Raw genomic sequence first — 21,047 nt, 5'->3', positions numbered from 1 at the left:
CTGTGAGCACCATATCTGGGAGTCACTCTTTATACTGTACGTGGCTCCCAATACTTCATGGTACATACTGACAAAACTTTGGACACCCTGGTTTAGGTTGAAGTTACAACACCCTTTCTCAACACCAGAGTAAATGTGTAAGATCGAGCGCCCGGGCTTTAAGAGTTTGACCGGTTATATGAGTAAAGTTTGCACCTTAGTTTATTAAGCAAATAATTTCTAAGTTATTTTCTTAAATAGTAGAATTATCATTGCATCAATCAATAATCTCCTGGTTACTAGTGGTTTCAAAAGTAGGAATAAGGAATTGTCTGTATTGAAGGGATTCCATTTTAGTTCAGGGAAGCATTTTGGCACAAGGTTGCTTGTTTCTTGCCAAAACCCAGCTAAACAATCAGTGCTAACACTCAGACAAAACAAGACAAAAACGATAGTTATGTGTTCACCAACCTGAAGATGGCACCTTTTTTTTTCCTGTTGTACTTTATTATCCTTGCAGCGAAAATCTTGTTTCCCCCAAATAAAAATTACTGGTCACCCCAAATTTGGGCTGGAACTTGGTGTCAAAGTGGCCAGTAAAAGTGCCTCATTGAAAAAGAAATGTGCAACTGTAAAGCATGGGCTTGTTAACACACTCAACTAGAAAGATGCCCCAAAGACCATTGAAGGTTTGACAGATAAATGGCTTTTTTTTTAAAAGAAAAATAATTACGTAGGAATGCAGCCCTACGGCACTGTCAAAGGGAGGCATCTTTATTAACATTACAGAAAAGTGGCTTTCCTACAATTAACTCTCCAAGATTCATACTCCTGTTCATTGAAAGTTAAACTGCTTGCATTTGTTATAAACACTTTGGGAAAAAGAATCTACATCTGCAAAGTCTAACTGTGCGTATGAAGCAAAATCCACTTTATGAAAAGTTGCAAGTGTTTGGATGTTGGAAACTCTCCTCTGTTGTGAGCAGATGACACAGGATGAATTAATCGCACAGTACTGCTTAAAATCTTCAAAACATGATTTTGTTTTCTATTAGAGGCTGTGCAAAACATTGTTTCCTGGTGGGAACTGATATTATTGTAGCTGCAACATCATGGAAGAACTATGTTTACTGGATAAGCCCTGTTCCTTTTCTGTTTTCTATAGGCCTTTGGACTATAGGCCCCACAAGGCACAGCATCACTGATGTTAATTAGAGTCGCCGCAGTGCAATATGCTGAATGGCAGATGTTTGGAAGTTTGCAATTTAATATGCCCAACTGTTTTGACTACAAATTCGCAGAATCTCAAGTGGGGGAGTTCTTGGCTGTCAAGGCAGAAGGTTATCGGCTCACTTCCCAGGACTGTGCCAGTTTAGGTCAGATTGAACCATGTTTGTCACATGGAATGAAACCTTTCATCGCCAGGGGAGGTGAAACAGCCAAAAGAATCTAATTCATTTGAATATCGTCACACCTCCCTGCTCCCACAGGGACAAACGTGTGGCCTACACTTAAAGCGTGTAAGAATATGTGTAAAATGGGCAAGGAAGCGGCACCAACAGGAATGAAACGGCTGGAAAAGAAGATATGGAATTTTCTGGGAATATCAATCCCCCAACCTTATCTTATGCTTATCTTAACATAACAAAACATGCCACACTTTCTGCCCCATTTCCATTTTCTAACACTTGAATAATTTGCTAAAACTTTCAATATTCATTATTGACAGAAATTCATTCAAACAACCATCTGTAATTGTGGCAATCACTAACACTGCTTTCACATGTTGAAGCAAATATTTCATGGAGCTCGGAATGCACAAAAATTATTGGTTCTAGTTCATTGTCTTTATATTCACTTTACCTGGTATGTTCAGAATTCATACAAAGCGTGTGTTCTACTTAACACAATCACCCTTACTGTTACTTGAAATGCAGCTGTTTCTGAATGATTATTGCCCTATAATTGTCCAACAGTTAAACCACTGAACATTGTAAGAACTTTTTGAAGGGCTGTTAAATCTATTCTTAGATTATTGAGAATGAAACTGGCTGGATTTTTTTCATTGTCACAAATTGTATTTGTTACCATACAGTTAAGACAATGCAGCAAATGACAATATTTGTATTAACATTTCCTGATGCAAAAATAAACAGATACAATAATTATATTATCCAAAAAAGTATCTTTTTTTAAAGAGAGCTGACTTTTGCTTCAATTCCTTCCTTTTGATCCAGTAGAAAAATATGTCTTTTCAAGTCACTGGGTCTCTAAAACTATTACTCTGCTTTGAGGTCACATAACCTGAACACAATTTGTATTGGTCTTAGACTCAGGGAATGCATTTATATTTTAAGGGAAAAACATTCTTGGAGAGAAAATGGTGTCAAATATTTCTCTTGCAAAGGCCAAGAGGTAAATAAAAAAAGGTGAAGCTTCTTCACACTGTTGTCCAAGGGGCTTCTTAAGAAGGCAAAAGTGCAGGACATGAGTGGCAAGGAAGTGGTTGGAATGTAATGCAGTTTTCGAATTATGGGACATTGCTACAACTTTCCATGGTTCTCGTGAATCTGATTTTGCCAAAACACAGCTATAAACATAATAGGGTAAATTTTACACCCTAACATTTGCATTTTATGGCATAACACTTAGAGGCAATTTGCTGGACCATGGGGGAAAAGCAGGAGAATAGGGTTAATTCTTTCAAATGTTCAGCTCAGGGACAATGGGCTAAATGGCCTCTTCCTGTACAGTTTCATTCCATGATGTTTCCATAAAGTACATCAACATGGTTACTGTGTGTAATACTGAATGGATCCTGATACCTCCCTGTATATCACCTTGTGCGTGACCAGAGTTGCAGGGAAGAATATTTACACTTTTGAAATGCTTCCATGCCAGGCAGGAGTAATAATGGCTCATTAGAGAGTAGAAAGAGAAAAACTTCTACCAGCTTCAGACACTGCTGATTTCTACTTCCAATAGACAGAACCATCCAAGGCCATCACTTATTACAGAGTGGCCAACGCTAAACACAGTCTCACCATTGCCCTGAGGGGCAGATCTTATTTTAGGAAGCTCAAGGAAATGAGAGACTGAGCGAGCCCCACTAAATCTACAGCCTCCTTGCCCTCAAGCCAACACATAGCCCACTAAGCCATCCAGCACTCATTGACAGGAGAGATGCTAAGCAAAATTCAATAAGTTGTGGGCCAACATGGTCTTTTTTAAACCCCTTACTTCAGGCCCAAGATTGGTTCACCAAACCATTGATTGTATCGTGACTGGGTTACACTAACCATCAACACTGGAAATAGTATTCCTACCACTCTGTTATTCTATTTTCAACTCTTGTAGCTGATTCACAACTCGAAAGTATAAATGTTAATAGAGGTTCTTTAAACATTTCAGCCAAACAAATTGATTGATACAAATATGGAATGTCACTTTGTTACTGTGCCATAATATCAGTGGAATTAGGGTTTTACTTCTACCAGTTCTTGTTTCGCATCTTTGTTAAGATGTCTCTTGCCAATCAAGAGGCTAAGTGGTATTCATACTACAACACTAGCAGCAACATGAAACAGATTCACTTTGCACATAAGAACATAAAAAATAGGAACAGGTGTAGGCCATACAGCCCACTTGAGCCTGCTTCACCATTCAGTATGATCATGGCTGACCTTCTACCTCAAACCCACTGCGTTGAAGCAGCAAAGATGTTGCATTATATTCAAAGCCATGGCCCAACCCAACCCTTGCATTCCAGTTAGATTAGAGCCTTGAAGAGCAGTCTTGAATTACAATTGACAGTGCAAAGAAAAAAACCTGTGTCTACAACTGCAAGTGTAAATGGAGTCAAAGTTTTATTAAGTGCTGATAGACAGTCAGGTATGAGGCAAGTACAAATGCTGGGTTCTGAAAATACCTGTTATGATGTCCTGATATGAGAAAATGTGACATGAGGTTGTACAAAATTCCTTTGTGCATGACCGTTAAAATAATATTGGTTGCTGTAGTTTACGTGCCAGAATAAAAACATAATATTGTGGAAAGGTAAAGAGATACACGCTTTCTACAGCTTTACAGGAAGGTTGTAAAAATAGAATGATTACCCATTTTCCAATCAGGCAATGGGGTAAATTATGCTATACATATTGCAAATAGTCACAAAAAGAGTCAACTGCAACCTGAGATTGTTAATATATTAACGCATTTTGCAATAATTATTTCACATCTTCCGTTTCGCTGAAATAATGAATAACTTTATAAAACCTTATAAACACAGCGAATCAAAACTAACATGTACGACGTATTGTAAAAAAAAACTTAAAATCATAGCGAGTGATTTGCCCACATCTGCACATCAGAGGGATTTCTTAGACATTTATTTCATCTTGCCAACAATTACCTTGACCCTGTGCCTTGCCGATGAAATGAACTGTCACTGCTACAAAGGCCAGGAGAAGGCAGGTCTCTGTTCTGTGCCCAAGGACCGGCATACTTAAGTCTTGCCTGTGGCTGGGTTTACTCAACAATCCTGTAAAAGCAACACAAAAGCAGCATTTCTTAGTCGCTGATTACAACTACTAAAGACATAGCACATTCCATTTGAAATGTCTAGCCAGCGCATCATTACATTTGAGAACTTTGCCACCAAGTTAAAAAAGACAATAATTAATAACATTCCATCATCAGAAGGCATGAGTAACTCACGGTAAGTTCTGTCCATATGCAACAATTTTGTAATTCAACTTTTATGCCATAAACTGAACCATTTTTTATTCCAAACCATGCTTAGGTCTGGCTTGAGGATGAATTCATTTTGACATGAGCTCCTCCCCTGGTTGTTATGGGAACTTCAGTTGTGGCCAGGAGGGTGGTTATTAAACAGAAAGATTAATAATAAAACAGCAACAATAACTTGCATTTATGTAGCATCTTTGATATAGTAAACCATCACACAGTGATTCACAGGAGCATTTCTACTAAACAAAATTTCAGAAGGAGACATTAGGACAGATGGTCAGAAGCTTGGTCAAAGAGTAGATATTGAGCTGCAGTTTAAAGGAAAGAGATTTGAGAGGTTTAGGGAGGGAATTCCAGAGTTCAGAGCCCAGTCAGCTGAAGGCACGACCACCAATGATGGAGTGATTAATATCGGGGATGTGCAAGAGGCCAAAAATAGAAGAGTGCAGAGACCTCTGAGACTTGTAGAACTGGAGGAGGTTGCAGAGATAGGGATGAGGCAAGGCCATATAAAAGCAGGGTCAAGAGGGGTATTGTCACTAAGCTGGTAATCCAGAGACCCAGAGTAATGCTCTGGGGGCCCAGGTTCGACCACGCCAGAAGGTGAAATTTGAATTCAACAAAATATCTGGAATTAAAGCCTAATGGTGGCCATTGTCGTAAAAACCTGGCTCACTAATATTCTTTAGGGAAGAAAATCTGCCATCCTTACCTGGTCTGGTCTACATGTGACTCCAGGTCCACAGTGATGTGGCCTAACCAGCCACTCAGTTGTATCAAAATGCTAAAAAGCCCATAAAACCGGATGGACCACCAGAATTGATAATGGAGAACCCAGCCCTTTTGACCCTGTGAAGTCCTCCTTACTAACATCTGGGGGCTTGTGCCAAAATTAGGAGAGCTGTCTCACAGGCTAGTCAAGCAACAGGCTGACATAGAATCACGGAATCATACCTTACAGAAAATGTCCCAGACACAACTATCAACCTCCCTGGGGATGTCCTGTCCCACTGCAGGACAGGTCCAGCAGGGGTGGCGGCACAGTGGTATGCAGTCGGGAGGGATTTGCCCTGGGAGTCCTCAACAATGACTCTGGGCCCCATAAAGTCTCATGGCATCAGGTCACCATGTACCGTCCCCCCTCAGCTGATCAATCAGTATTCCACCCTTGGAGGGTGACAAGGGCACAGAATGTGGGCAACTTCAATGTCCATCACCAAGAGTGGCTGACTGGCACCACCACAGGCCGATCTGACTGAGTCCTAAAGGACATAGCTGCAGCATGGGAGCCAACAAGAGGGAAAAACATACTTGACCTCATCCTCACCAACCTGCCTGCCACAGAGAAATCAGTCCATGATAGTATCGCCATCACACAGTCCTTGTGGAGATGAAGAATTGCACTCAACCACAATCTGTAACCTCATGGCCCGGCATATCCCCCACTCTGCCATTACCACCAAGCCAGAGGGTCAACCCTGGTTCAATGAAGAGTGCAGGAGGGCATGCCAGGAGCAGCACCAGGCATACCTAAAAATGAGGTGTCAACCTGGTGAAGCCACAACACAGGACTACTTGCGTGCCAAACAGCATAGGCAGCAAGTGATAGACAGGGCTAAGCGATCCCACAACCAACGGATCGGATCTAAGCTCTGCAGTCCTGTCACATCCAGTCATGAATGGTGGTGAACAATTAAACAACTTACTGGAGAAGGAGGCTCCACAAATATCCCCATCCTCATTGATGGAGGAGCCCAGCACATCAGTGCAAAAGATAAGCCTGAAGCATTCGCAACAATCTTCAGCCAGAAGTGCTGAGTGGATGATTCATCTCAGCCTCCTCCGGAGGTCCCCAGCATCACAGATGCCAGTCTTCAGCCAATTCGATTCACTCCACATGATATCAAGAAACGGCTGAAGGCACTGGATACTGCAAATGCTACGGACCCTGACAATATTCCGGCAATAGTATTGAAGACTTGTGCTCCAGAACTTGCCACACCCCTAGCCAAGCTGTTCCAGTATAGCTACAACACTGGCATCTACCCAATAATGTGGAAAATTGCCGAGGTATGTCCTGTGCACAAAAAGCAGGACAAATCCAACCCGCCCAATTACCACCCCAACAGTCTACTCTTGATCATCAGTAAAGTAATGGAAGGGGTCATCAACAGTGCTATCAAGCAGCACTTGCTTAGCAATAACCTGCTCACTGATGCCCAGTTTGGGTTCTGCCAGGGTCTGACCTCATTACAGCCTTGGTACAAACATGGACAAAAGAGCTGAACTCCAAAGGTGAGGTGAGAGTGACTGCCCTTGACAACAAGGCTGAATTTGACCGAGTGTGGCATCAAGGAGCCCGAGCAAAACTGGAGTCAATGGGAATCAGGGGGAAAACTCTCTGCTGGTTAGGGTCATACCTAGCACAAAGGAAGATAGTTGTGGTTGTTGGAGGTCAGTAATCTCAGCTCCAGAACATCACTGCAGGAGTTCCTCAGGGTAGTGTCCTCAGCCTGACCATCTTCAGCTGCTTCATCAATGAACTTCCTCCCATCATAAGGTCAGAAGTGGGGATGTTTGCTGATAATCGCACAATGTTCAGCACCATTCATGTATCCTCAGATACTGAAGCAGTCCATGTCCAAATGCAGCAAGACATGGACAATATCCAGGCTTGGGCTGACAAGTGACAAGTAACATTTGTGCCACACAAGTGCCAGGCAATGACCGTCTCCAACAGGAGAGAATCTAACCATCACCCCTTAACATTCAATGGCATTACCATCACTGAATCCCCCATTATCAACATCCAATGGGTTACCATTGACCAGAAACTGAACTGGACTAGCCATATAAATACTGTGGCTACAAGAGCAGGTCAGAGGCTAGGAATCCCGCAACGGGTAACCCACCTCCTGACTCCCCAAAGCCTGTCCATCATCTACAAGGCACACATCAGGAGTGTGATGGAATACTCTCCACTTGCCTGGATGAGTACAGCTCCAACAACACTCAAGAAGCTTGATACCATCCAGGACAAAGCAGCCCATTTGATTGTCACCCCATTCACAAACACTTACTCCCTCCACCACCGTAGACATGTTCCCTACAAAAATAAGAATGGTACTGCCAAATCTAGACCTCCCAGGTTGTCCAGAGGAATACAGGGGAAGATCAAACAGCAAAAGAAAGCGTACGATAGGCACAAAGAACTAAGCATTGCAGATAGCCTAGACGAATATAGGAAGTGCAGGGACGAAGTAAAAAAGGAAATAAGGAAATCAAAGAGAGGGCATGCAAAAAGATTAGCAGATGTTTTACCAATACATTAATGCTAAAAGGTTAGTTAAGGAAAAAGTGGGACCTATCAGGGATGAAGATGGAAACTTGTGTGTAGATGCAGAGGCTAAGGGAAGGGTTTCGAATGAATATTTTGTCTCTGTGTTTACAAAGGAGAGGGAGGATGTAGATATAGTAGTCCAGGAGGAACACTGCGAGATATTGGACGGGATAGTCATAAAGAGAGAGGAAGTACTCAAAGTCCTTGAAAGTTGATAAGTCACCAGGGCCAGATGGATTGTTTCCGAGGCTGCTGAAGGAAGTCAGGGAGGAAATAGCAGATGCTCTGAGGATGATTTTCCAATCTTCACTAGATACAGGGGAGGTACCGGAGGACTGGAGAAATGTAAACGTAGTTCCATTGTTTAAAAAGGGATCAAAGGAAATGCCAAACAATTATAGGCCAGTTAGTCTTACATGGGTAGTGAGCAAATTAGTAGAATCAATCCTGAGAGATAGGATTAACTGTCATGTGGAAAGGCATGGACTAGTCAGGGATGGTCAGCATGGATTTGTTAAAGGAAGGTCTTGCCTCACAAATTTGATTGAATTCTTTGAGGAAGTGACAAAAAGGGTTGATGAAGGTAGTGCAGTGGATGTTGTGTACATGGATTTTAGCAAGGCATTTGACAAGGTCCCACATGGCAGATTGGTCAGGAAAGTAAAAGCCCATGGGATTCAGGGTAATGTGGCAAACTGGATAAAAGATTGGCTTTGTAACAGGAAACAAAGGGTAATGGTCGATGGATGCCCTTGCAAATGTAAAGTTGTCTCAAGTGGTGTTCCACAGGGCTCGGCGTTGGGACCCTTGCTGTTTGTGTTATATATTAATGATTTGGACATGAACGAGGGGGGCACGATTGGGAAATTTGCAGATGACACAAAGATTGGCCGAGTAGTGGATAGTGTGGAGGATAGCCATAATCTCCAAAACGATATAGATGGGTTGGTGGAGTGGGCGGGAAAGTAGCAGATGGATTTTAACATAGAGAAGCGTGAGATCATACATTTAAGGAGGTCAAACAGTTACAGGGATTACAAAATAAATGGGAATATACTAAGAGGAGTAGATGAAGTGAGAGATCTTGGCGTACAAGTACACAGGTCCCTGAAGGCAGCAGTTCAAGTAGACAAGGTTGTAAAGAAGACATATGGAATGCTCTCCTTCATTGGCAGAGGTATAGAATATAAAAGTAAGGATATAATATTGGAATTGTATAAAACACTGGTGAGGCCATAACTGGAGTATTGTGTGCAGTTCTGGTCACCACATTACAGGAAGGATGTAATAGCCCTGGAGAGAGTGCAGAGGAGGTTTACAAGAATGTTGCCAGGGTTAGAAAAGTGTAGCTGCGAGGAGAGATTGGATACGTTGGGGTTATTTTCCTTAGAACAAAGAAGGCTGAGAGGTGACTTGATTGAGGTGCACAAAATTATGAGGGGAATAGATAGAGTGGACAGGATAAAATTGTTTCCCTCGATGGAGAATTCTAGAACCAGGGGACATAGATTCAAGATAAGTGGCAGAAGGTGTAGGGGGGACATGAGGAAGAACTTTTTACGCAGAGGGTAGTGGGTGTTTGGAATTCGCTGCCCAAGTTGGTGGTAGAGGCAGAAACTTTAAACTCTTTTAAAAAGTACCTGGATCTGCACCTAAAGTGCTGTAAGTTGCAGGTCTATGGGCCGGGTGCAGGGAGGTGGGATTAGAAAGGGCACCTGGGTGTCCTTGGGCTGGCATGGACAAGATGGGCCGAATGACCTCCTTCTGTGCTGTAACGTTTCTATGGTTCTATGGATGCACAGTGTCAGCAGTGTGTACCATCTACAAGATGCACTGCAGGAATTCATCAAGGCTCCTTAGACAGCACCTTCCAAATCCACGACCACTACCATCTAGAAGGGCAGGAGCAGCAGATAGATGGGAACACCACCACCTGGAAGTTACCCTCCAAGTCACTCACCATCCTGACTTGGAAATATATCACTTTTCCTTCACTGTTGCTGGGTCAAAATCCTGGAACTCTCTCCCTAACAGCACTTTGGGTGTATCTACACCACAGGGACTGCAGCGGTTCAAGAAGGCAGCTCACCACCACCTTCTCAAGGGCAATTAGGGATGGGCAATAAATGCTGGCCTAGCCAGTGACACCCACATCCCGTGAATGAATTTTTAAAAATCAATGAATGAAAATAGCCATTTGGCCCATCAAGCCTTTTCCCTTCATAGACTATATACATGTCCTATTCTGGTTTACAAGTTCCCTTGGACTGTGGATCTCTTCCAAAGTGTTAATCACCTCTCTTAAGATCTTTGGGCATCTTATTTTTCTGGACAGTGATTCACACTGGTACAATAGCAATGATGCACCCAGTGACCCAAATCACAATACTTGTGTCTTTTGTGCATAGAATTCTTTAAACCCTTTGCACGGTGAACTAAAGGAGAGAATGGGTTTGAATCATTAAAACTGCTTTACTCTACAATAACATCAATGTACAGTATGGTGAATGTACAACAAGATTGTTACAATGAGATTGAAGTTGTTCAATCTATATAAACTTATTTCATTGCATAATATGAAAATGACAAGAATGCCATGCTATCCCACATCAGAGGATTACCTTGTTTCACTCCTGAATCCTGCCTTTTGCGCCAACCCTTTCTGGGAGCTTAGGTGCATCAGTCGCAACTCTTGTCCAAAGTCTACACTGTCTTATTAAGTGTTTAAAATGTAATTTCATTCCTGACCATTCACAGTTAATAAGAGATCAAATACTTTCCAACAATGAGGTATGTATTAATTGCAGAGCCAAGCTACCCAGTTCTATTCTATTTCTATTCACCATATTTTTTATTCTCCCTATATTTTCTATTCACCCTATTTCGCCATATTTTTATTTCTCTTTAGTTCTGAAACAGAGTCATAGGGACTCGAAACCTTAACTCTGTTTCTCTCTCCACAGATGCTGTCAGACCTGCTGAGTTTTTCCAGCACTTTTTGTTTTTGGTTCAGGTTTTCACCATCTGCAGTATTTTGCCTTTGCCCAATTCTACTGTCCCTAAAGAAACCACATCAAAGCTAAAAGCAGAATACTGCGGATGCTGGAAATCTGAAATAAAAACAGAAAATGCTGGAAAAGCTCTGACAGCCTCTGTGGCGAGAGAAATAGTTAATGTTTCGAGTCTGCTCTAGAGCTTCTTCGACATCAAAGCTAGTTCATTAGCATCTTTACCTACCCTATTGCCTCAGGCGCAGCTTTTATTTCACTTACACTAATGCACAGCGCTGTCTCAAATTTAAAATTCTCATAAGTTCGAATGTTCAAAATGCCTCAATGGCCTCACCCCTACCGACCTCGGCAGCCTCCTCCAACCCTGCAATCATCCGAGAGGTCTGCTTTCCTCTAATCCTGGCCTCTTGAGCATCCCCAATTTATTTCGCTCCTGCTGTGAATTCGGTCCCTAAGCCTCTCCACCTCTGTCTTTTCCTTTAAGACGCTCCTGAAAACCTACCTCTTAGACTAAAGTTTTTTTTTGTCACCTGACCATATGTGGTACAAAGTCTTTGTGTTTGATGACTCTCCAGTGAAGCACCTTGGGATGTTTTTTTTTCCCCTATGCTAATAGTACCACAGAAATGCGAGTTGTTGCTTTAAAACATGACTTTCAAACGGACATTTTTTTGCCCAAAGTATTTTTCAGTAGGAAAAGAGAATTGCAAGGTGACATTAATTGTACCCAAAATCCACCCAAATCGCCCGAGTCTGGAGACCAAGAGCAGCTAAACTGCCAAGAAGGAAAAGTCTGTGTGAAAATTCTCCCTTAACCCCTCACAAGATAATGAGGCAAAACTCCAGAAGATTAAAACAACATTACTTCCAAATTCACACTAACCAATAGCCCTTAATGTTTATCACGCTGAGTCATAATATTGGCCATTTATCCAACAAGCCGTTTCAGACTTAATTGATACAGAACAGACACATTTTGCTATCGGAAGATTTAATTCCCATTCTTGCTCAGGACCTAGTCCTCTCTATCTAAGTTCGATGTCTAAATTAACCTGTCTGCAGCCTCTCAGATTGGATTTGAACACTACACTTAGATTTTTTTTAAAAAAAGGAATCACGCGAGACAGTCCCGGACCCGGCAATGTCACAGGACAGAATTTAACTGGGAATCAATCCCATGGGAAGCTGAGTGTTCAGCCATCATTTCGGGCATGGGGAGACACCCGTGTGCAGAATTCCAAACCCTCCCTTCACAGGCGAGAGTCCCAACTCCGCAACTCAAATTGAAATGATTGGTGTTGAAAACCAACAGGGTTTATGGTGCCAACTGGTGACATGAAGCCAAGCAACCTCAGCCAACTGTGCTTACAGGTACTTACTCCAGTGCAACTGAGGCTGCCTCCCCTCCAGTACAATTAGACCCCACACTCTGTACCTGGGCTTCACTCCAGAGTCACTAGGACTCGGCCACTCGCCCTGTATCACCCACAGAAGAGCCAATCTAGGACTCACTCCGATTCTTCTGCCTCTTGAGTGTACTCCGGGTGTGATATATATATATATATATATATGAGTGGGGATCTGAAGGGTATGATGACTTTTTCCCCCCCTCTGTTTTGTAATCACATTCCCCAGAGAATATCTATTTTATTTTTTTTTTAGAAATGGCTAACACAGAGGTGAAAACTGGGAATAATCGCGTGTATTTTTTTCCCCCTCTCTCTCCGTTTGTTCAAACTGGGAGTTCAAAGCCACCGTGAACAAAAAAAAAAATGATTTGAAGGTCCCACCGCAGGTCACTGCGCGGTGAGATTAGGGGGAAAAGTTTCATTCAATCTTTAAACTCCATCAGCAGATTGAGAGGCAGAAAACAAGCGGCCAAGACTTGCGGGACTCTCCCTCCGAGCGCAGGTATGCAGGGAAACACAAAACACGTCTCTGGAAGCAAACAGATGTGTGCCCCCCCCACCCCAAAAAAAACCAGCAGCTGGCCCCAGAACCTTCCTGCTACAAAACATGTTATTAAAAGTCCTTCAGTAATAGCTGCCCGCGTTCCTTGCTTTGATGGGTCGGGGTGGGCTGATGTTAAGAGTTAAACATTTGCAAGCAACATATATTCAACCCACCTTCAAATTCACAGATGCACTAAGATATTTTTTGCAGATTTACAGTTGGAGCCGCATCGTTCTTAATAAAGTCAAAGCTCCAAGTAACAACTTTTTAAACAGCTTTGGGACATAAACGACATAATTCCTGATAGGATATATATATAGTTTATTATTATTAAAAACAGATATGGTTATCTCGTTAGCAGAAATAGTTGGGAAAGTTCCTTACCTCTGTGAGGCGGGAAGCATTGATAGTGCAGTCAGTTCTTTCTTAAGAATTAAACAATTTTTTAATAAAATGTATTCTCTTCTCCCACGCCAGAAGTGACAGCTCCCTCTCCTCTCTCTCTCTTTCTCTCTCTGTGTTTGGGGTTACGGGACCTGCTCAATCTTTCGCTCTCTTCTTGGGTCCTCCCTGCTCCAGGAGTGCGAAAGATACACACACAAAACTCGCCACCCAGCCAGATTCAAGCACTCCCCAATCTCCAGCTCCCCTAAGTACACCCTCCACCGCCCACCACCCCAGTCCCAGCCAATGGAAACCTCTAGAGCCAACCCCCCCCCCCTCCCACCCCACCCAAAAAAAAAACCTGATTGACAGCTTCCTCTGAGAGAGCGAGAGAACAAGTGGGAGAGGGTGAAAAGCAGGGAGCAGTGACTTCTCTATGGTTTCCAGCAGTCACGCCTGGTGTGATAACATTCTGGGATAATGAATGAACCTGCCCACTAACACCAGCCATGAAGTATATTCAGGTATTACTGTTTCTCATCTGTTGTGATCGAAAATGTTGAAACAGGAAAGCAGTTGGGACCACTCATTGTAGAAATATAGGATTATACAAGACTGGTACTTTTTTTAAACAATTAGTAAAGTCATTCAGGCTTTCTTGGAACTCAGCTATAAAAGACATATGATGTGCTCCTCACTTAACAACGACTTGCAGTAATATAGTAATATACTTACATACTAATATATATTAATATAGTATTAATATACTACATATAGTATATTAATATAGTATTAATACTATAATATAGTATTAATATGTAATATTAATAGTGTTATGATCCCAGTAGAGACTGATACCTTTGAAAAAGAAATGAGTTTCTCTGTGACCTGTACAAAGAATCGCACAAGATTTCACATCATAAGACTTTTACTGTAACAAACAGACCAAGATGAATAACGACTAAACATTACTTAGTAGGTAACTCATACGCTAAACTGCAGAAAAGGTACCCCCCCACCCAATTACTACAACAAAAACCCCACTCTCTACATTTATATGTTAAACCACGCTGTCAGCCAGGGTGATGATCCACCCCAGATTTTATGGGAACTATCCAATATTTGAGGTGGTTGTCACATGTCCTGCTACAAGTGTCCCGTTACCACTGTCTGGACAGCAACCCAGCCTCACCACCCCACTCCCACAGTATGGACAGAACCTCAAACCCCGCCCCCCCCCCATCCCCACTCCCACAACCTGAACCATCCCCCACCCCACCCTGCTCCCACAGTCTCGCCAGCAGACCCCCACACCCACCACGCCCCCCCCCCAACTCGTATGGTTCCCCCATAAGTGTCCCTTATTTTTTCCTTCAAAGTTGGTCACCTGCTCTCAACAGAAACGTAGCCTTCTGACAAATTCCTAAATTCCTCCTGGTGATTCAACAAGATCTCTTCTGCCCCACTAGGAAGAGTTTTCTAGTGTCCTAAAAGTCCACACACTCACTCTTCCAAGTATACTTGAATTGACTCCCAGCAGCAAGGTAACATCTAATGACTCCTGGGTCTTTAAATCTCCACAGGTCCCATCTCTTCAAACAGGGAATCCGCCCTCACCAGTATTCTGCTTGGTGGCTAACACAAAATACCTTTGCTCTCCCTCTGCAGGTCTCTCTGACTTACTCAGACTGCGACTCTGTATCCAGCAAGACCAGCTGCCCTTCTTTTATTGTAAGCTGTGATAAGGAGCACTTGAATTTCTATGAGTTTCAACCTGGGCCTCTCTTCCCATGGCAAGTGAAACACATGAACCTGTCTCTGGGCATATTTCAGCCTGATTACCATCCTCCACACCAGGACTTACCTGAAATTAAAAAAGACAGTTTAAAACATAACTGTCTTATAAAGTTTCATAACAATAACACCTTCAAAGAGTACATCATCCCAAGGTGCTTTACAGGAATGTTATCAGACAAAATTGGACACTATTTGATCCCCCTGAGGAGATATTGGGACAGCTGACCAAACATTTGGTCAAAGGGGCAGGTTTTAGAAGCGCCTTAAAGGAGGAGAGGGAGGTAGGGAGGCAGGAAGGTTTCGGGGGGGAATTCCATAGATTAGGGCCCAGGCACCTGAAGGCACAGTTACCAACAATGAAATGATGAAAGTCAGAGGCTTCCAAGAAACCAAAATGGAGGAGTACAGAGATCTTGGAGAGTTGTGGGGCTGGAGGAGGTTGCAGAGATAGGGAGGGGACCAGGTCATGGAGGGAGTAGAAAACAAAGATGAGAATTTTAAAATTGAGGCTTTGGTGAACGGGGAGCCAGTGTAATTTTGTGGGGAAAACTTTGGAAAGATATTTGCAATCAAAATGTGAGTTGCAGGAGCCTTTCAGAATTGCCGAGCCTTTGAACATTGTTTGTTAGTTTCAGCACACCTGAACCATCCATACTGAAACAGGCTAAAAAAAAACAAAGATTTCCCCATTTCCCTCTCGTCCAATAGTTCTTCAAACCACACTACGATGGACGTTTCACTTTTCACTCCTACTCATTTCACTCTCTCTGACATTCGCGTGGGCACCTGAGAGTAAAAGTGCGTTATCATTTTGACAACATGGAAAATGCCAGCTGACGCGATTGGCAATGCCATGATTTCATGACATCAATGATCAGTGTGTCAAAAAACCATTTTCATAGAATGATCCAGCACAGAAGGAGGCCATTCAGCCCATCATGCATGTGCCAGCTCTTTGAAAGAGCTGTGCAATTAGCCCCACTCTCCATAGCCCCTGCAAATTTTTACCTTTTCAAATATTGATCCAGTTTACCTTTTGAAATCACAATTCACTGCGTCAAAAAAATTCTCCTCTTCTCCCCCTCTGGTTTTTTTTTTGCCAAATACTTTAAACCTGTGTCCTCTGGTTACCAACCCTCCTGCCAGTGGAAATAATTTGCCCTTATTCTATCCAAATCCTTAATAAATCTGGAGGATAAAATTCTTAAAAGCTTGAAACTGAGAGTGCCTATGCATAAAACCAAATGGTGATAGTTTGCACAGTAGCATATATAACAGGCGATGCAACATGAATTCCTGGGCAGGCACTGGGACTGGATAAATTCTTGGCTTAGGCTGTTCCAACTTATTCCAACAGCTCATCCTGCCTCAAAACTCCCAGAAATGTCAGATTTAAGCTTTCGTCACCATTCTTCGTGGATGTACAGCATGAGCCTTTGAGTTACAGTCGGAAATTCCCTAATTGTAACCGGTGCTGAGAAATGTGTGTCTCTATTGACAGTGAGATTGACTGAACCTGTCCGAAATCTGTCCCAGCGTGCATAGAAAGGATTCATAAAACATGCCCGTGGTATTGTTGGAGAGCATCCAGATGTAATCCTATCTTATTATCAGGGGTGACACCGGGAATGAAGTATTTAACATATGTGCGATGTAAGAATAAGAGATCTCCGATTAGCAGAGGCTGGATTTTCCTGGTCCCCTGGTGATGGGTTTAGAGGCAGGGTGAGAGGGGTAGGTGGGGTGCCAGGGAAATAGGGGGTGTCATGTCAGACGGCTGATTTATCGGGGTTTCAGCCCCGATAATGTTTTATTTCCATCCGCGCCCCTGTTGGCAGCTCCGTGTTGAGGGGCCCTCACGGTACCCGACCTGCCTCAGAAGCGCCCACCTCTCCTGGTGGGGCTGCCAAGGCTCCGGAGCTACTGGCCTTCTGATTGGGCTATCAGCGTTGGGAACCCGCCCACTGTCCTTAAAAGGACGGTGAATGTACAATGTGGCCTATTAGGCAACCATCTCAGCTTGCTGAGCTGGTCCCCTTACTGGCAAGTGTGTGCTTGGGACACCCATTGGGTCCCGACATCCGGTCCTAAATCCCGTGGGAAAATCCAGCCTTGGTATCCAAACGTTGAATGTGTTACGTACCTGCAGCATTTTCAAGATAACTCATGTTACACCGGGGTAAAGTGGGGCATTGGAAGAAAAACAAGTCAGACAGAATCGCTTTTCACACACGTTCCAGGTAGATGGAGTTAAGATACAGATCAGCCATGAGCCTTGTTGAAAGGTGGAGCAGGCTCGAGGGGCTGAATTGCCTCATCCTTTTCAAATACTACACATCTGGTGTTCTAATAAAATCAACAGAGCTGAATATGGGGCAAGGCGATAATTGGTGACCAATCCATTACTCCCTATTTTGGTATTAGAGGGGCAGGGGCTGGTGAGTATTGGAAAGACAGGGACTGGTCAGTATTGGAGGGACAGGGACTGGTCAGTATTGGAGGGACAGGGGCTGGTCAGTATTGGAGGGACAGGGGCTGGTCAGTATTGGAGGCACAGGGGCTGGTCAGTATTGGAGAGACAGGGACTGATCAGTATTGGAAGAACAGGGGCTGGTCAGTAATAGAGGGACATATTTTAGCCAATGTCTGGATTTTCCTTTATGCAATGCCACTCAACATTCACTTTCCAGCAGTAGTCACCGATGGCATTCAGGAGAAGTAAGCCTGGCTGACATTCTTCCATAAGGCAAGAGACTCTATGCCTATTGTTACAGTTATCATGGAGTTATTCATACTCTGAACTGTAAGATATTGCTGAAAAGAGAGGCATGTTGCTGAAACTTTTCATCTTGCACTCATCAGGACAAATGCAAGAATGCCAAATTTCAAATGATCACAGCGATTTATACTACAGGAGAAAAGGGTGCAGATTGATTGGCAAGTCAGCTCTGACTGGTCAAGGCATTGCCATGGCAAATGCAGCAGCGAGCTATTGTCCCCCATGCTTTTGTTTATCCAAATGTTCAGACATTGCACCTTTTTTGAGTAAACAAAAGCATGAGGGACAACAGCTCCCTGGTGCATTCACCATGGCAATGTCTCAACCAATCAGAGCTGACTTGCCAACCAATCAGCATCCCTTTCTCAAGCAGATATAAATTGCTGTTCCCTTTGAAATTTGACATTCTTGCACCTGTCCTGATGAGTGTCAGACGAAAAGCTTTGACAGCATCTCTCTTTTTTCAGCAATACTCAAGTTCTGTACTACCAAGCGATTACTGAAGGAGTGCTGCACTGTCGGAGGTGCCATCTTTAGGATAAGACATTTGACCGAGGCTCAATCTGCCCTCTCAGGTGGACATAAAAGATCCCATGGCCACTACAGGAGGACGAGTGAGGGAGTGTCCTGACCAATAATTGTTCACCAATCATCACCAAAAACAGATGACCTGGTCATGATCTCACTGCTGTTTATGGGAGCTTGCTGTGCACAAATTGACTGCAACATTTCCTACACCACAGGGGTGACACGTCAAAAAAGTACTCTATTGGCTGTAAAGCATTTTAGGATGTCTTGAGGTAATGAATGATGCTAGAAATGCAAATTCATTCATTTTGTTTGATATCTCATCATGATCCTTGATGTTGATTTCTATTCTAAATCTCCCTAAAGCTGATTATTTTTCTCGACTTGTTTGTCATGTTTGCATGTTCTCCTCGTTACAATGTACCGCTTGGATCAAAAGCTGTTCACCAAAATTGCTAACAGGAAGTTGCTTGGATATTCAATCAGCGCCTAGCTGTTCTTGCTTCGATTTCTGAATTCAAACTGAGGATTTGTGAGTGGAGGAACCAGAATCATAGAATGATACAGCACAGAAGGAGGCCGTTTGGCCCATTGTGCTCATGCTGGCTCTTTGAAAAAGCTACACAACTAGCCTGACTGCCCTCACCCTTTCTCCGTAGCCCTGAAAAATTTTCCCCGTCAAGTATTTATCAATTCTCTTTTGAAAGTTATTATTGAATCTGCTTCCACTGTCTTTTCAGGCAACGCGCTCCAGATCACATCTCGCAGTGTAAAATAATTCTCCTCACCTCTGGTTTTTCTTTGCCAATTATCTTAAATCAGAAGTTCTGACTGCATCTCCACTGGGGAGCTGTACCTCGTATAGTGATTGTTCTCTCCAGCATCTCAGTGTTCCTTCCTGTAAGATTTGTGAAAACATGAGGTGAATCTTTTGAGATGAAGTACAATTCATACCATTTGTGCAAACACAATCCATCTCTCCAACTCATGAAAGGGCCTGAGCAGCTCTGACAACTCTCCCTGTCAGAGGTTTGATAGCAACAGGCTGAAAAAAAATAGCTTTTGAGGTCTTTCGCTTTCCACGATTTACTCTGTACACCCAGAAGCTCGCCAAAGGCATCAGTCAGAGATGCTCGAGCCTTCTGTGATGGGGATGGACTTCAGTCTGGGTTAGGGAAGTTTTATGGAGATACTTTACACAAGAAGGTATGTGGGCAGAGCTTCCTTGCAGCTCCATGATAAAGTGTCTACACCTGACACATTAATCCCTCTGTTTCCACCTCATGAGGTTACCTGACCTCGTTTCCAGTGTTCTCCGTTTTTGTTTCAGATTTTCAGCATCTTTGCAATTTGTGCTTTTTTTTTGTTTGACCTCGTGCTTTCTTTGGCTCTTCATTTTTATGTAGCAGACAAAATGTTACTTTCCCCAGGATTTTGTTAATATCCAGGTCTTTTAACTTCAACACTTTCTTCTTTCGAATTTTCTTTAGCAAGGTCCAACAATGGCAGTTGATCAGGGAAGATATTTGTCATGTCTCCATTTTCCTTATTGTCCCCGTGAAGCTGATTCTTGGCAGAAACTCTTGTTTTGTTTATGTCAAGTTACTCAATAGGTGCAGCTCATTAAATCTTATCACCTGAACGGCCTGTTACTATACTTTGGGATATTAGCTTAAGGATGTCGCCTACGTTTATCTTAAATTCCTTTCTCTGATTCGTCACTGGAGGACTCAAGCCATTTGTAATGAATGGAATGGAATTTTTTTATTCTTTTCATGGGATGACGGCACCACTGGCCAGGCTAACACCTATTTCCTGTAAACTGAGTGGCTTGCCAGAGGACAGATGTAAGTCAACCACATCTGGAGTCACGTGTAGGCCAGTATGGCAGGTTTCTTTCACTAAAGGGGCATTAGTGAACCAGATGGGTTTTTATGGCAATCAATGATCATTTCATGGCACCATTACTGAGGCTAGCTTTCAATTCCAGGTTTTTTTATTTATTAACTGATTTAATCAATTAAGTTAATTTCTACCAGCTGCCAGGGTGAGATTTGAGCCCATGTCCCCCAGGCATTAGCCTGGGCCTCTGGATCACTAGTCCTAGACACCACCATCTCCCCAACGTTTGGAGAGCTCGCATAGTCCTGTTGGCAGCATATTTTCAAGACTGAGATTTTTTAATGGTCTTTGGGAAACTTTTCTGTGGCATCCTCCCAACAATTTTTAAAAAAAAGGTTTGCACATTTTCTCCAGGGTGGGTTTTTTTTACCCGTGATCTTATGTCAAAGTTAAAGGGGTAAATCCGGAAAATGCCTGGGGGAGATTCCAGACGTTAACTACCTGGGCCTTCTTCATCCGAATTACGGGCCGGGTTAGAGAAAGGACTGCCCCTTGCCGTAGAATGGCCAGGCATTTAGGGGGACCAATCAGGAAAATGCCCCCAGAAAGTGCCCAACAGCTGTGCCAGTGTTGTCCAGGTGAAGCTCCTCATCAGCGGAAGCCCCAACATAAAATCTCCCAAATT

The 21,047-nt window shown here is 43.0% G+C and overlaps 1 protein-coding gene across 1 annotated transcript in view; it reads right to left on the bottom strand.

Annotated features, from left to right (window-relative positions):
• Positions 1–13,656, bottom strand: part of col14a1a (collagen, type XIV, alpha 1a) — a 221,919-nt gene extending 208,263 nt beyond the window's left edge. The window contains exons 1-2 of the mRNA XM_078539858.1: positions 13,417–13,656; positions 4,391–4,519 (exon numbers count right to left, since the gene is read on the bottom strand). Of these exons, the coding sequence (XP_078395984.1) occupies positions 4,391–4,481 (91 nt within the window). The 5' untranslated portion in view covers positions 4,482–4,519; positions 13,417–13,656. The remainder of the gene's footprint in view (positions 1–4,390; positions 4,520–13,416) is intronic.
• Positions 13,657–21,047: the final 7,391 nt, after the last annotated feature.

The sequence above is a fragment of the Cetorhinus maximus genome, chromosome 4 (assembly GCF_964194155.1).
Source record: "Cetorhinus maximus chromosome 4, sCetMax3.hap1.1, whole genome shotgun sequence".
NCBI lineage: Eukaryota > Metazoa > Chordata > Chondrichthyes > Lamniformes > Cetorhinidae > Cetorhinus > Cetorhinus maximus.
This window is presented reverse-complemented; position numbering and strand designations above follow the sequence as displayed.